We start from the raw sequence: 13961 nt of genomic DNA on the forward strand, positions 1-13961 counted from the left end.
ATGTCTCCTTACCTGTGTTCGGTCGGATTCGGTTCGGGACGTCCTCCAACTGCTCTCTAGGCGTCTTTTCCGGCGTTTCATCTCTCTCAGCCCCTCAGTGAACCAAGGGGCTAATTGAGATCTACGCCGGGTCAGAGGCCGCAGCGGCGCGACTCGGTCCAGTGCTGCGGCTGCGGCCGCATCCCAGGCCGCAGCCTGACCTTCCGCCGAGTCGTGACCTAGCGCCTCCGGATATGGCCCAAGCTCCGTCAGAAACCTCACCGGGTCCATCAGGAGCCTGGGACGGAACCATCTCGGCGGTTCCGTCTCCCTGCGGCGAGGGGCAGCGGTCCGGAAGTCCATCCTCAGGAGTGCATGATCTGACCATGACAAGGGCTCTATAACTATCTCCCCCATTTCCAGATCATTCTGTCCATACACAATTTTGGGCCTTTAGGTACTTGTCAATTGCTGAGTTGGGGCGAATGCCTTCGTCAATCTGTAAGTCCTTGCAGGCTCCAACAAAGTTAATTCCTCAATCAAATCTAAATGCCTTAACTGGGCCTCTGTGGGCTTGGAACCTTCTTAGAGTATTTATGAAGCAAGAAGTGTCCATAGATTCGATGACTTCAGTGTGGACAGCTCGAATACTAAGACATATGAAAAGGACAGCAAACAATGTTTGCTGTTAGCTTGTCCACCTCTGGTCTGACGAACAGACATGGACCAAGGCCCAAAATGTCTAGGCCTACGTTGGTAAATAGTGGCGATGGACCAAGGCGCTCGGGTGGCAGGTCAGCCATCAACTGGTGTTGTGTTGCACCTCGTTGTTTGCAGCAATGCAGGAACCTGTACAAAATTGTGGCGATGCATCTTTTGGCTCCCTCGATCCAGAATCCAGCTGCTCTGATGGCACCTTCTGTGAAGTGCCTGCCTTGATGATGGACAGTTTTGTGGTAGTGTTGGACCAGCAGGTGTGTTACATGTTGATGGGCAGGAAGGATAGGGTGCTTGATGTTCAGGGCTATTTTAGCCTTATCTAGACATCCCCCTACTCAAAGTAAGTCATGACTGTCGAGGAACGGGTTCAACTTCAGCAGTGAATTAGATCCCGGGATAGGCTTCTTAGCTTCCAGACATTCAAATACCACTGGGTATGCGTCTTGTTGCACACTTCGTAGAATCCCTCTCTTGGCTTGGAGATAGTTGTCTGGGAAGCAATACAAAAAGCGAACGATCGCTGCTACGCCCAATACGAGAGGTCTCCATCTGGAAAAGCGTCCTAAGTGAGACGGTTCTAGGGGATGATTATGAAGCAGTTTCTCTGTCTCCTTGATCCTTGTTGACAAGCAGATAGTCTGGACGGTCATTTTCTCGCCCTGTCTGAGTGATTTGTTGGGTACCTGAGGTCGAACGTCATCGTCTTGATCTGGGTCTAGAAGCTTGTGATGTTCTGGTTTCTGTGTCATCTGGCTGTCTAGACGAACCAAGAATTCAGGACCATTTAAAAAGATTGATTCTGCCAACTGTGATGCAGGAATGGACCGTGTGGCCTGGTCCGCTGGATTCTGATTTGTTGGCACATATCGCCACTGCTTAGGATTTGAAGATCTTCTGATCCTTTCCACTCTATTGCTTACATAGACGTAGAAGCTTCTGCTTCGGTTGTGGATGTAGCCCACCACCTTGCTGTCTGTATAGAAGGTGGTGGATTGCAGCTCAAAGTCTATTGTTTTCGTTATTATGTCTGTGAGTTCTACAGCCAGAATGGCACCGCAGAATTCCAATCTGGGTACAGTGTGGCCTTGTTGTGCCAGTTTCGCCTTTCCCATAGCGAAACCGATGTAGCTCTCCCCGCCATAGGCTCTGATGTTTCCTGCAGCTGCTTTTGCCTTTGTTAAAGCATCTGAGAACACATGCTGCTCTTTCTTCATTGCAGCGGCAAGTGAAATGGGAACATACATGCGCTGTATGTGGATGCTTTGGAGACAACTTAGAGATCTATGCCACGTCTCCCAGTTTTGCTTCTGTTCTGGCAGAAGCAGTTCATCCCAGTCAGTGGTGCCTTGGGAGAGTGCACGCAGAAGGAGCCTCCCTTGGACCGTTACAAGTGCAGCAAACCCTAGAGGCTCAAATAGGCTATTTACTGTAGACAAAACTCCTCTTCTTGTAAAGATGGTGTTCTGTGCCGGAGCTCTAAAGGTGAAGACGTCCTTCTTTAAGTCCCAACACAGACCGAGACTGCGTTGGATGAGAGGGTCATCTGTGCCAAAATTGAGGTCCTATAGACCTTTAGCGTGGTCTTCAGGATTGAATGCCTCTAACACTTCTTCACTATTGGATGTGATTTTGTGCAGCCTAAGGTTGGCTGCCACTAACATCTGACATGTCCTTCTCAATAGATCCATGGCTTCTGCTGGAATGGGTACAGATTTTAGGTCATCGTCGACATAGAAATCTCGTTCCACGAAGCATCTGGCGTCTGCACCATATTCAGCCTCACCTATACGAGCGGTGTGTTGCAGGCCATAGTTACCAATTGCGGGGGAAGAACCATTCCCAAAGACGTGCACCCACATTCTGTATTCTGTTATCTTCTGGCTGTGCTGTTTATCGCTGAACCACAGGAAGCACAGGTAATTGCGATGATCTTCCCTGACGTAGAATGAATAAAACATCTGTTGGATGTCAGCCATGACCGCTATAGCTTCCTTTCTGAAGCGGATGAGCACACCAAGTAGACTGTTGGTGAGATCAGGCCCTGTGAGAAGGACTTTGTTCAAAGAGAACTGGAACTGCGCACTGGCGTCAAAAACTACTCTTATCTAACCTGGTTTTTGTGGGTGGTACACTCCAAAGGATGGTAGATACCAACATTCTTCATCTTTTCTCAGGGGTGGAGCAAGCTCGGCATGTCCGCTCTGGATCATCTTATCCATGAATTCCACTAGATGAGCTTTCATTTCTGGCTTCCTATTCATGATTCTCCTCAGACTGTTGAGGCGAGAGAGAGCCTGCTCATGATCGTTCAGCAGGTGCTGCCTGGGTATGCGAAAGGGTAGTGGGGCTACCCAACTCCCTGAGGCATCCTGTAGGAATTCCTTATTCATGAGCTCTAGGAATTCCTTGTCCTCTATCAACAAGGCCACATCATTGTCATCTTTGCTGGTCTGGACCACTGTCGCTCCTAACACGGGCTTGGATGTTGAAAGCGTAAAGTGTTTTTGGCANGGCCATGCCTGCGCGATGGGGGAGTCGCGCAGGGCCAGCAGTTCCCTCCTAGAATACAGTCCCAAGTCTTAGAAGGAGGTCCAACAGCAGAGTTGGGAAGGGGAAAAGTCCTCGTGGTGGTGGTCAAGGGGTTAGATGGATTGGGAGAAGGTAGCGTAGTTCGTTGATCTTTATACCCTCCATAGAAAAGAGGGGGGGGGAGGGAGTTGCAATCAAAGTCGGCCAACCAGCAGCGTAGGCCTGCTTCAGGTGCGTATTCTTATAATGACTATCTTACTACAATTTCTTCATGGTATTATGAATACATACAAACATATGCATACATTTGTCAAGAGTTTATGTCAAGAAATAGTGCTTTTTCCATATTCACAAAAGCATAGGAAGCAGTTTAAAATCTAAACTGATACACTAAAAATATTTGATTTTGGCTGTAGTCTGCAGCTACTCACTCTTCCGTGTTTGATGCAAACTGTTTCAGTGACTTCAACAAAACTGATCTAGTCAAAATCAATAAACATAGGCAAAATTGGGCTATGCATCTCAGAATGATAATTCTAAGGAAGGGACAAACAACCTGGGGCCCCTGTATCACTCAGTCACAGTACTTTGCAGCAAAATCACATATCTGTTGTTGGCAAAGCATCATAAAAAACATCATAAGATTGTTAAACTTCTGCAACTTGCAAGATTCCATTATTTTCTTCCAACACTGATTTTCTTGTAGAGGGCAATGGCCTACAAGAGCAGAAAGGGTAGAATATGGCCACTAACTAGAAATCATCAGATAATATTACAGTGTTTTAGGTTGCAATGTTTTATTCTTTTGAAAGAATATACAAAGAATACTTACGATGCTCCTCCTCAGCAAGGGCTACAACAGCAGCCACTACCTTTATTCCTTCTTGCACAACTTGAAGTTCGGCAGAATTCTCTGGTTTAATTTTTTCTGTTTCCTGTAGTTTGGCCACCACTGAAGATACTAATGAATGAATGTAAGGATATGAGACAGCTTGGTTGGGACACTGGAAAATGGAAAGCAGCAGCTGGTAGCATTTAAGTTGCACCTAAAAAGAAAGAACTATTTAAAAAAGATAGTCCATCCAAATGTAAAAAAAAAAAAAAACAAGTTAAAACTGCTACTGTGAACTGTGATTTGTATAATTACTTAATGCACTAAGTATTACAAGTTTCTACAAGTTTGTTTTAAGCCAATTTAGCTAAAGTTAAAATCCTGAAGTTAACTCCAAAAGTTAATTGCACAGGCTCCCCTTAGATAAAAAAAAATAGAGGACACGGTAGAGGAAAGAAGAATTAATGATTGTTAGGTAACAATATAGGCTAATCCCAGGATCTTTCCCCACCCTTTTCCCCTAACTGTATAAATTAGGAAAGACTATTTCCTCAGTAAAAATACCAATGCTGAGATCTATATAGATGCCTTCACAACAAGAGGAAGAGTATATAGATGTGAAGCCCAAGATAAGCATCTATAAGGAAGTTTATATAAGGCAAGCTTCCTGTCTTGTAACCACTCGCATTTTCCCAAAACCTTGGAGTCATTCCTGAACAATATGGGATGAAGCAACTGGATCTGTTAGTTGGGGGAAAGTCTGGAAAAAATTTCCATTTGTGAACTTCCTTATGTTAGAAATCAAGTGATACTTTTCAGTATCTCTCCCAAAAATTCAAAAAGAGGAAACAATGTTTTTAGACACAGAATGTCAACTTCTGTGAAGATCCCAAGTTCTTTTAATCAGACATTTCAGATTTCCTAAGTAAATTGTCAGAATAGATACACTGATGAAGTTTCAACATATATTGACTGTGTAAAGTAGAATCAAGTTCCAAATGACTGATTCAGGTGGTTGTTTTCATTGACAAAGCTATGGGCTAACAACAGGATGGAATCATAGAGGAAAATTTACTGTATAGTCATCCATCTCATTTTTAGTAGTGGGAGGCACATGTATATTTAATGAAAAGAGCTAAATGTAAGCACATAGCAATGATAGCAAATCTCAAAACAAATTTAAGTTGTACTTACAGTGGGATCTTTAGATTCCATTGCTGATTTAAATTTCTCAACGCACTGTCTCTGAAGACATTCCATGGTGCTAACTTCCGGACTTGCAGACAAAATAAATACAGTGATTGCAGTCAGCAGACTACTTTCATCCAATTCTTGACCCGTATCATCTACCAATAATAAGACATTTTAAAATATCTGAAATGAGGCTAATTATAACATCAAAATATTAAAGTCAAGTTCTGGTATGGTTTTGAACCAAACTGTATAATACGATATTATTAAGCAAATACATAATCCTTGACTTAAGAGCTCAATTGAGCTCAACATTTCTGTTACTCAGCAAGACAATTGTTAAGTGAGTTGCACCCCATTTTACCTTTTTTTGCCACAGTTTTTAAGCAAATCACTGGATTTGTTAAGTGAATCATGCAGTTGTTAAGCGAATCTGGCTTTTCCACTGACTTTGTTTGTCTAAAGGCAGCTTGGGAAGGTTACCAATGGTGATCCCATGACCCCAGGCCAGTGCAACTGTCATAAATACATGCCAGTTGCTAAGTGCCCGAATTTTGATTATTGACTATGGGGATGCTGTTAACAGTCGTAAGTGTGAAAAAACGGCCATAAGTTATTATTTTCAGCTCCCTTATAACTTTGAATGGTCACTAAATGAATGGTTGTATATCGAGGACTACCTATTTCTATTATGTCTAATACAGATTTGTACGGACAGTCTTCGTTTAGCAACTGCCTTGTTTAGTAACTGAAGTTACCACAATGCTGAAAAAATAACTTCATGCGTTCAAGCTGTGCACTCTTCACAACCAGTGGGAGTTTATGACCACTGCAGCATCCCACAGTCATGTGATCACCATTTGCATGCTTCACAGCCAATTTCTGACAAGCAGAGTCCATGGAGAAGCTGGCAGTAAAATCACAAGTTGCTGTCAGGTGATCTCTTGCTTCATTACCACGTTGCTTAGTGACAAGAGTTGCTTATTCCAAGGGGTTAAGCAAGGACTAAATGTAAAGTATGACTGAAATATTTAATGTCAGGCAATAAGATTTTTTTAATAAACGGCTTAGAATTTTAATCTTAAAGCTGTAACTGCAAAAACATTTTAAAATGGTAGGATTCCGGTAACACTTTGAGAACTTGCAGTTATGGTCCTCATGCTATACTAACCACATGGGGGCAGTGGAGTGCAGGTGGAGAATTAAAGGTATACTCCCTGTTCCTTTTGTCGATTAAATTGCAAATCTCTATGAGATATAGAATAGAAAGTAACAGACTTGGAAGTGACCTCTGAGGTCTTCTAGTCTAACTCCCTATACCATTTCAGACAAGTAGTTCTCCAATCTCTTCTTAAAAACCTCCAGTGATGAAGCATCCACAACTTCTTGAAGCAAGCCATTCCACTGGTTAATTGTTCTTACTATCAAGAAATTTCTCCTTAGTTCTTTCTGCCTTCCTTCTCTGATAAACTGAGTAGGTACTCTTTGATTCTCTGGTAGGATATGGTTAGCCAGATGCCAGGCTTTACTTATTGTTATGATCTATTCCCTGTACATAATTTCCTTTCTGTTATAAAAAAACCCCTGTTTCCTTAATAATTGCTTTCTACTTTCAGGAACAATCACATGCACACATTTCAACCTCCAGCATTTATCATTTCTACTGCTGTTGGACATTCTTAATAGCGCAACATTTCTATCAAGCCAACTTCCATTGACAAAAGAATGTGCTTAAAATACTTTGGACTGTTTCAGGCATGCAGTCTATCCAACAAAATCAGAATGTCATATACAGTAACAAGGAAACCCAACATTTGGATTACTGAGATACTCAGATTTAAATCACAAATGTATTTTTTTCTAGGTTTTTCTGCTAATAAATTCTGGATTCAGTCTTAAAACTTCTAAAGATTTTCTATATGTGAAAGAGATTAAACTGGTTGCTGGGAATCTTAACTTTGAGAAACATTTATTCACTACTTTATTGGGACCTATTATTTCTTGCAATAGGTCTTGAATGTCGAGAAGTCCACAAATTTGGGGAGGGTCTCTCCAAATTTGTGGATTTCTCAATTCCAGTTCTGTGCTTTTCTATAGTTATGAACCTGCTACATTCAACATTGCAAGAAATAATAGGTCCCAGTAAAGTACAGTGACTACCTAGCCCAGTTAGGGTAGGCAATCTGAAACTAGTGATTATGCCAAGGTTAGACAAAGAAAATGGAAAAGAAATATTTGTGACACAGTGTGTGTAAGCTAAGATTCACAGGAAAAAATACTGTAGGGGAATGCAAGAAGTGAACACAGTTTAGAAAGGAACAAAGCAGAGGCTATGAGCATAGAAAGAGGCAAAGAGCAGGTTTGCTGAAAAGAAGAAACTTGCACCCTCCAAGAAACTAGGATTGTTTTTAAGCAGCAGTAGCTAATTATTTTGTGCCCAGTAGCATATTACTGGGCTGAGTGTAAAAAATTTTCTTAATGCTCTATATTATACTTATACAGTGGTGAGATTCAAATACCTGAACAACCGGTTCTCTTATTGGATGCAGGTCTGGGCCTCTGAGGCCTAGAAGGGACTTCTGGAAGTGGCATCCACGCACTTCCGGCAGGCCATTCTAGGCCTGGGAGACCTCCTCCAGACCTCCGAGGCCTAGAATGGACTTCTGGAAGCAGTGTGCATGCAGCTGGTTCTCTGAACTCAGCAAAATTTAGCTACCGGTTCTGCCGAACCAGTGCAAACCAGCTGAATCCCACCACTGTACTTACACCATATATCTGAGCAAACCTTTTTCTTCCCATTTATACTGTACCTTGATCCCAAAAATTAAGAATGGTGACCAGAGCACTACGGAGCAATTCATTCCAAGCCATTTGGCTCTTCTCTGCCTGAGCCATGGGTGATATTAGGACTCCTTTAAGAGCTTGCAGTGATGCAGAAACAGTCATGGGTAAGTGGCCACTGGACAACTTCACAGCAGTTTCTCTGAGGACTCCAATAATCAGATATAAGATAGTGGGAAGAACAGCAATGCTTCCTGAAGGATATAGCAAATGCACAGTATAAATATGATTGTTAAAAATCTTGCATCGTGCATTAAACAAAACACGAGTTCCATCATGCATTTATTAGACCTCTGTTATTTCAAGCTCAGTGTTGTATTTAATAAAAAATGTCACTTCTAAATTAAGCATCAACTTAATGCTAACACAAATATTTGAGATGAGATTAATTTAGAAAAATAATTACTCTGCAACTCTAACATAAAAAACCTCATTGATATTTATTCAACCTCTGATCAGTATGAAATATTTGGAATTAGTACTGATCAATAAAATTGACTCAGATGTCAAGTGCTGGCAAAGAATAACTAATATTTCTCTTCTACTTTGGTGAAAAAAGAACCTTTTTTTCTTTAATAATTTTCAAAGCACCATTTTTTCTGTGTATGGACTACAATCTCCAACAACTTCAGTTAGGATGGCCCAAGCTAAAGGATGGTGGAAATTACATTTCATTCTCTGGAGAGCATAGCTTCCAATTGTGGGCTTAAACTTATTCAAAGGTGCTACTTTACTGCATAAATACTTTCAAATATGAAAATTAAAAAATAGTACTGAAAGAAGCATGCAGTAATCAGCCCCATCTGTCTGAATCAGCGCTGAATAATTAAGAAGTCGTGAAAAAATGACAACAGATCAATAGATAGCTCCTATAATTAATCTGTATAAAGATAGTAAACCGTGGGTTTAAAGTGTGGTTTGTCTTTTTTGTGTGTTGTTTGTTTAAAGATTGAGAGTATAGTATATTTTACTTCTTTTGTAAAATTGAAGTAGTGGTTTCACTGACGTGAATCTATTATGGAATGCTTATGGCAGCTAGAGCTGAAATCTGAAGCTAGACAGTATACAGAATATTTGTATCTCAGGGTTGAAATGAGGAATCTTTGGTGCTCTCTGAGCTTGGTTGTTTTTTTGCAGATGTTTCATTATCCAAACTAGGTAACATCGTCGGTGCTAGTTTGGATAATAAAATGTCTGCAAGAAAACAACCAAGTTCAGAGAGCACCAAAGATTCCTCATTTCAACCCTGAGCTACAAATATTCTCCTTTATTAGTATACAGAACTGTTATGATATTATGTTTCATTCAAATTGTTATATTGTAATAAGCATGCAAAAAAGAGAATTATAAATACCAATTTTAATTAATAATGCTGATAGTGCTAGGCTGCATTAACAGAGGGATAGAATCAAGATCACGTGAAGTGTTAATACCACTTTACAATGCCTTGGTAAGGCCACACTTGGAATACTGCATCCAGTTTTGGTCACCGCGATGTAAAAAAGATGTTGAGACTTTAGAAAGAGTGCAGAGAAGAGCAACAAAGATGATTAGGGGACTGGAGGCTAAAGCATATNTATTATTATTATTATTATTATTATTATTATTATTATTATTATTATTATTATTATTATTATTATTATTATTATTACTATTATTAAGAGTTGACTTCCATATGAATACCTTTGTATGAGATGGCTATTTAAGTCAGAATTGCAAAAGATATGTTTTATTTATGAAGCCCTTTTATTGTTTGTTTTTTTAAGCACACATCAGTTGCTTGAAGTTGTCTGAATTTACTTTCTTGTCCCTGTTTTAGTAAATTACTTTCAATTCACAAAATGAGGAAAATAAATTAATGCCCTTCTCAGTCTACGGCTTAAATATATCCTTTTCACTTCACACATTGCTTCTTTGTTTCTTTTGCAAATACAATGTATAGTGGAATTTCATCCTACCTTCTGGTGAACAGACTGCAGGAACACCAGAGAGGATTCCCAGGGCTGCTGCTACCAGTCTATTCCCGTCTTCTGATAACAATTGAGGTTTTCCAGCTGTAATTCCAGGGCTACCTGTTATCTTCAGGTTTAGCTGAGGTAGCTGTCTTACAAGAATACACACACACATTTCCAGTGTTGCAAAGACTAAAGACTTTCCAGGTATAAGTCCTCCTGTATCTTTGCCTTCTCCAAACTCTGGCAATGTCTCCTTTTCTTCAGCCCCATCATCAACTATAGTGAAATCAAGGATAAAGATTATGTTTTATTGACAAAAAAAAATTCCTCTCTGAAGCTTCCTAAATAGCTTCTGGTTTTCTGTGTTCTTATTTGGTTGGACAAATAACCACCGATGCAGCATGGACAACCTACACATCCAAAGAGACTTTTATTCTAGGCATTCCATCTCCATGCAAAGCAAAATTAGTATCTTCCATGGCATCAAAAATCTTTTATACACCATCTAGAGTTATGCATATGGCTCTTCTATAACAATGATGATCTGCTATATAAATAATCTATGCTATCAGAAGAACTTGGAATACTGCATCCAGTTTAGGTCACCATGATACAAAAAAGATGTTGAGATTCTAGAAAGAGTGTAGAGAAGAGCAACAAAGATGATTAGTGGACAGGAGGCTAAAACATATGAACAGTTGTGGGAACTGCAAATATCTAGTCCAATGAAGAGAAGGACTAGGAGTAACATGATAGCAGTTTCCCAATATTTGAGGGACTGTCACAGAGAGGAGGGGATCAACCAATCGAAAGCACCTGAAGGCAAGGCAAGAAGCAATGGATGGAAGCTTAACAAAAAGAGATAAAACCTAGAACAGTGATGGCGAACCTTTTAGAGACCGAGTGCCCAAACCGCAACCCAAAAGCCAATTATTTATCGCAAAGTGCCAGGGCCGCATCAGCATTGTGCCCTCGCGGGGGGGCATGGCCCACTGGATGGGTGTGGCTGCGATGATCACGGCAGACTGGGTGGGCGTAGCCACCTTGATGTTGCTTGTGTGGGGGATGCCTGTGGGGGCTGGGCAGGATTGGGGGAGATCCAAGGGGTCTCTGGTGGGTGGGGCGGTGGGCAGGAGGCTCGTCCTGCAAGGTGAGGCAGGGGGTAGGGTGGGGGTGCCATTGCTGTGGGGCAAGGTGAGGCAGGGGCAGTTGCTGCCTGACACCATCGGCCCCCGCACCCAGAGGCCAGCGAGCGCGTGGGGGGTGTGCCCTACCACCTCTAGTCAAGCTTGCTAGCCGGCTGCTTCGCTTCCTTTGTGCTGGGCGGGGCTGCCGCTCCGGGTACCAGCGGTGGCCTAATGGACCTGCACAGGCTGCTGGCAGCGGCGGCAGGCATGCCCACAGAGAGGGCTCTGAGTGCCGCCTCTGGCACGCGTGCCATAGGTTCGCCATCACTGACCTAGAACTAAGAAGAAATTTCCTGTCAGTGAGAACAATTAATCAGCGGAACTGCTTGCCTCCAGAAGTTGTGGGTGTACCATCACCAGAGGATTTTAATAAGAGATTGGGGAGCCAGATAAATGGCTGCTGGAGGGCAAGAGAGGGTGCACAAGGGGCCAACACGGCATAAGTGTCCTGAATCTTGTGGTGACTGCTACTAGGCACAGACTGATCCGGCCAACTTGTGATCTTCCCTATCAATTTTGTTTATGGGAAGCTAGCAGGGAAGGTCAGAAATTGTGATCACGTTGCTATGGGATGTTGTAATCATTATAAGCGCACTCTGGTTGCCAAGCACCCAGATCATGAACACATGATTGCTGGTGTGCTGGCACAACTAGTGGTCGTTAATTGTAAAGCTGAAATCTGCTGCAGAAAAGTATTTGAAAGCATGGATGACAGATTTTTCTATCTCATTTACAAGACACTGCATCATTTGTTATTATTTAAAATACCCCTTTTATGAACATAGTGTTTTACAAAGAAGTGAGTTATCATCTATCCTGAATGCTAGAAATTAATTTTGTAAAGATGCTGAGAATTTTTTGTTGAACAATTTAAAGTTCCTTGAAAAATTACAATGTCCACAGTTATTCATAAGAGAAGCCACGTCATTTAATTTGTTTGGGATTGTAGAATAAAATAGAATGCTTTTTGTTAAAATTAACAAAATTTTAACAAAAAAATTGAACAAAATTTTAACAAAAACAGAATGCCTTTTGTAGTCATTCTATCAAATGCTTGCTATATTTAAAAGGTAAGCCAATGATGAAAGTAAAAAAATGAATTTGTTAAACTACTCTCTGCTAAAATTATCCTCCCCCATCCTACCCTCAGTTTTAATCTAAGACAAAAACAGAAATGATTCAAAATCACGAATTCAAAATATGCTACTGTGAGTAAATGAAGCATTTCTTTCATCTAAAATGGAACAACTGTCGTAAGAAGTTTGATCAAGTCTATTATACAGCTCTACCTTCTGCACTTCTCCGTTTTTCCTTGATGTGCTCCTGTGTTGCAAAAAGAATCTGCTGGACGACTTGTAGAGCAGCAAGTTGAATGTCTGGGGACTCTCTGGTCAGTATAAGTCGATGTAAAACATTCAACAACTCCACACTCAGCTCCTGTATAAGGGAAATATAGCAGACTGTTTACTTAAGTTTTAATACAGTATATTTAAGGTAGATTAGCATGAGTGGAAGAGAATTGCCCCCAAATATCTGTTTCGATTCAAACCTGAAGAATTCATGTTTTCAGTAAAAATAAAATAAAAATAAATATAACTAGGACTTATAACTTATATTATAACTAAATATAAAAATAACATAACTAGGACACACGTTGTGTTAGAGATTCTTTCATGCCTTTGCACAGGCACAGCTTTTAAAAATAATTTTCATCTTCTATGTAGTGAGTTCAGTGGGCATTCAAGGAAGAACTGTCTGAAGAAAAAACAAAGGCAAATTTTTTTAGCCTGTGCTTTTAAAAAAAAAGTTTTTAAGAGGAAGGTTGCAGGATTCTATGCCATTATTAATTTTATTGTTCACTGCAAATTTCAGCTTCGTGATATTGGAGAGAGCCAAATCAAAATAGAGGGGGCTCAATACTGTAGGTTGTCTACACTTGGCCTAATTGCTTTCCTGTTCGTGAACAGGAGATATTTTAATTCTTCCCATAGTCCAAAAGTAACTTATAACTTTTCACAAGTATCTTCTCACTATTCACAGAGAATTATTTTAAGACAGAACAATAACACTCTAATATGTATCTGTTGAAGGTATAAGAGTAGTAAAATAAAAAAAACTTGCAAGCCATGCAACTATATATTTCATAACAAAACTGGAAATGCATAGTATAGTGTTCTTTGAATAACTAATGATCAAAACTGCTGTTCTTGATACAGATGTCATAGATCAATTTTTAAGTGTCTTCATATAGTAGATATCCCATTTGAGTTTATTAATTGGTTATTAATTATACTCTGCCCATACTTAAAATTATCGACTCCCCTATTGTTCACAGAGGAAAGAAAATGCAGTTGAAAGTGAATCTGTAAGCTGGATACAATTCCTACATAAATTACTTTGTCACAGATACTATTCAAATAGCTGTCACATTATGCCCCTATCACAAGGTAAGGGAAGGTTCCGTTTCTACAGACATTTGGCAAAAGCATTTATAATGTGCAGCTGAACTAACTCAGAAGTTTTGAATGTTACCTGATCACTTCCAATCTTAGCTCTTGGCCAGGAAACCTCAAGCAGGACTTGCAGGGCATCTAGACAAGCAGTAATGTTCTCCATCGTTTCATCTGACCGGGGAGAACAGAGAAATTCCACACTAATTCCTAAAGAAAAATGGAGTTGGAGAATATTAGATGAATTAAATATAACATTTAAAAGTATAAAATTTAT

The 13961-nt window shown here is 40.5% G+C and overlaps 1 protein-coding gene across 1 annotated transcript in view; it reads right to left on the reverse strand.

Annotated features, from left to right (window-relative positions):
- The window catches only part of HEATR5A (HEAT repeat containing 5A), a gene marked incomplete at its 5' end in the record, with an annotated part of 55513 nt that overhangs the window by 3231 nt on the left and 38321 nt on the right, over nucleotides 1–13961 (reverse strand). Inside the window, 6 exons of the mRNA XM_029284174.1 lie at nucleotides 4061–4274; nucleotides 5255–5406; nucleotides 8062–8286; nucleotides 10051–10323; nucleotides 12524–12671; nucleotides 13767–13894. Of these exons, the coding sequence (XP_029140007.1) occupies nucleotides 4061–4274; nucleotides 5255–5406; nucleotides 8062–8286; nucleotides 10051–10323; nucleotides 12524–12671; nucleotides 13767–13894 (1140 nt within the window). The remainder of the gene's footprint in view (nucleotides 1–4060; nucleotides 4275–5254; nucleotides 5407–8061; nucleotides 8287–10050; nucleotides 10324–12523; nucleotides 12672–13766; nucleotides 13895–13961) is intronic.

Source organism: Protobothrops mucrosquamatus, unplaced genomic scaffold (genome assembly GCF_001527695.2).
Source record: "Protobothrops mucrosquamatus isolate PMUCROS unplaced genomic scaffold, P.Mucros_1.0 scaffold403, whole genome shotgun sequence".
NCBI lineage: Eukaryota > Metazoa > Chordata > Lepidosauria > Squamata > Viperidae > Protobothrops > Protobothrops mucrosquamatus.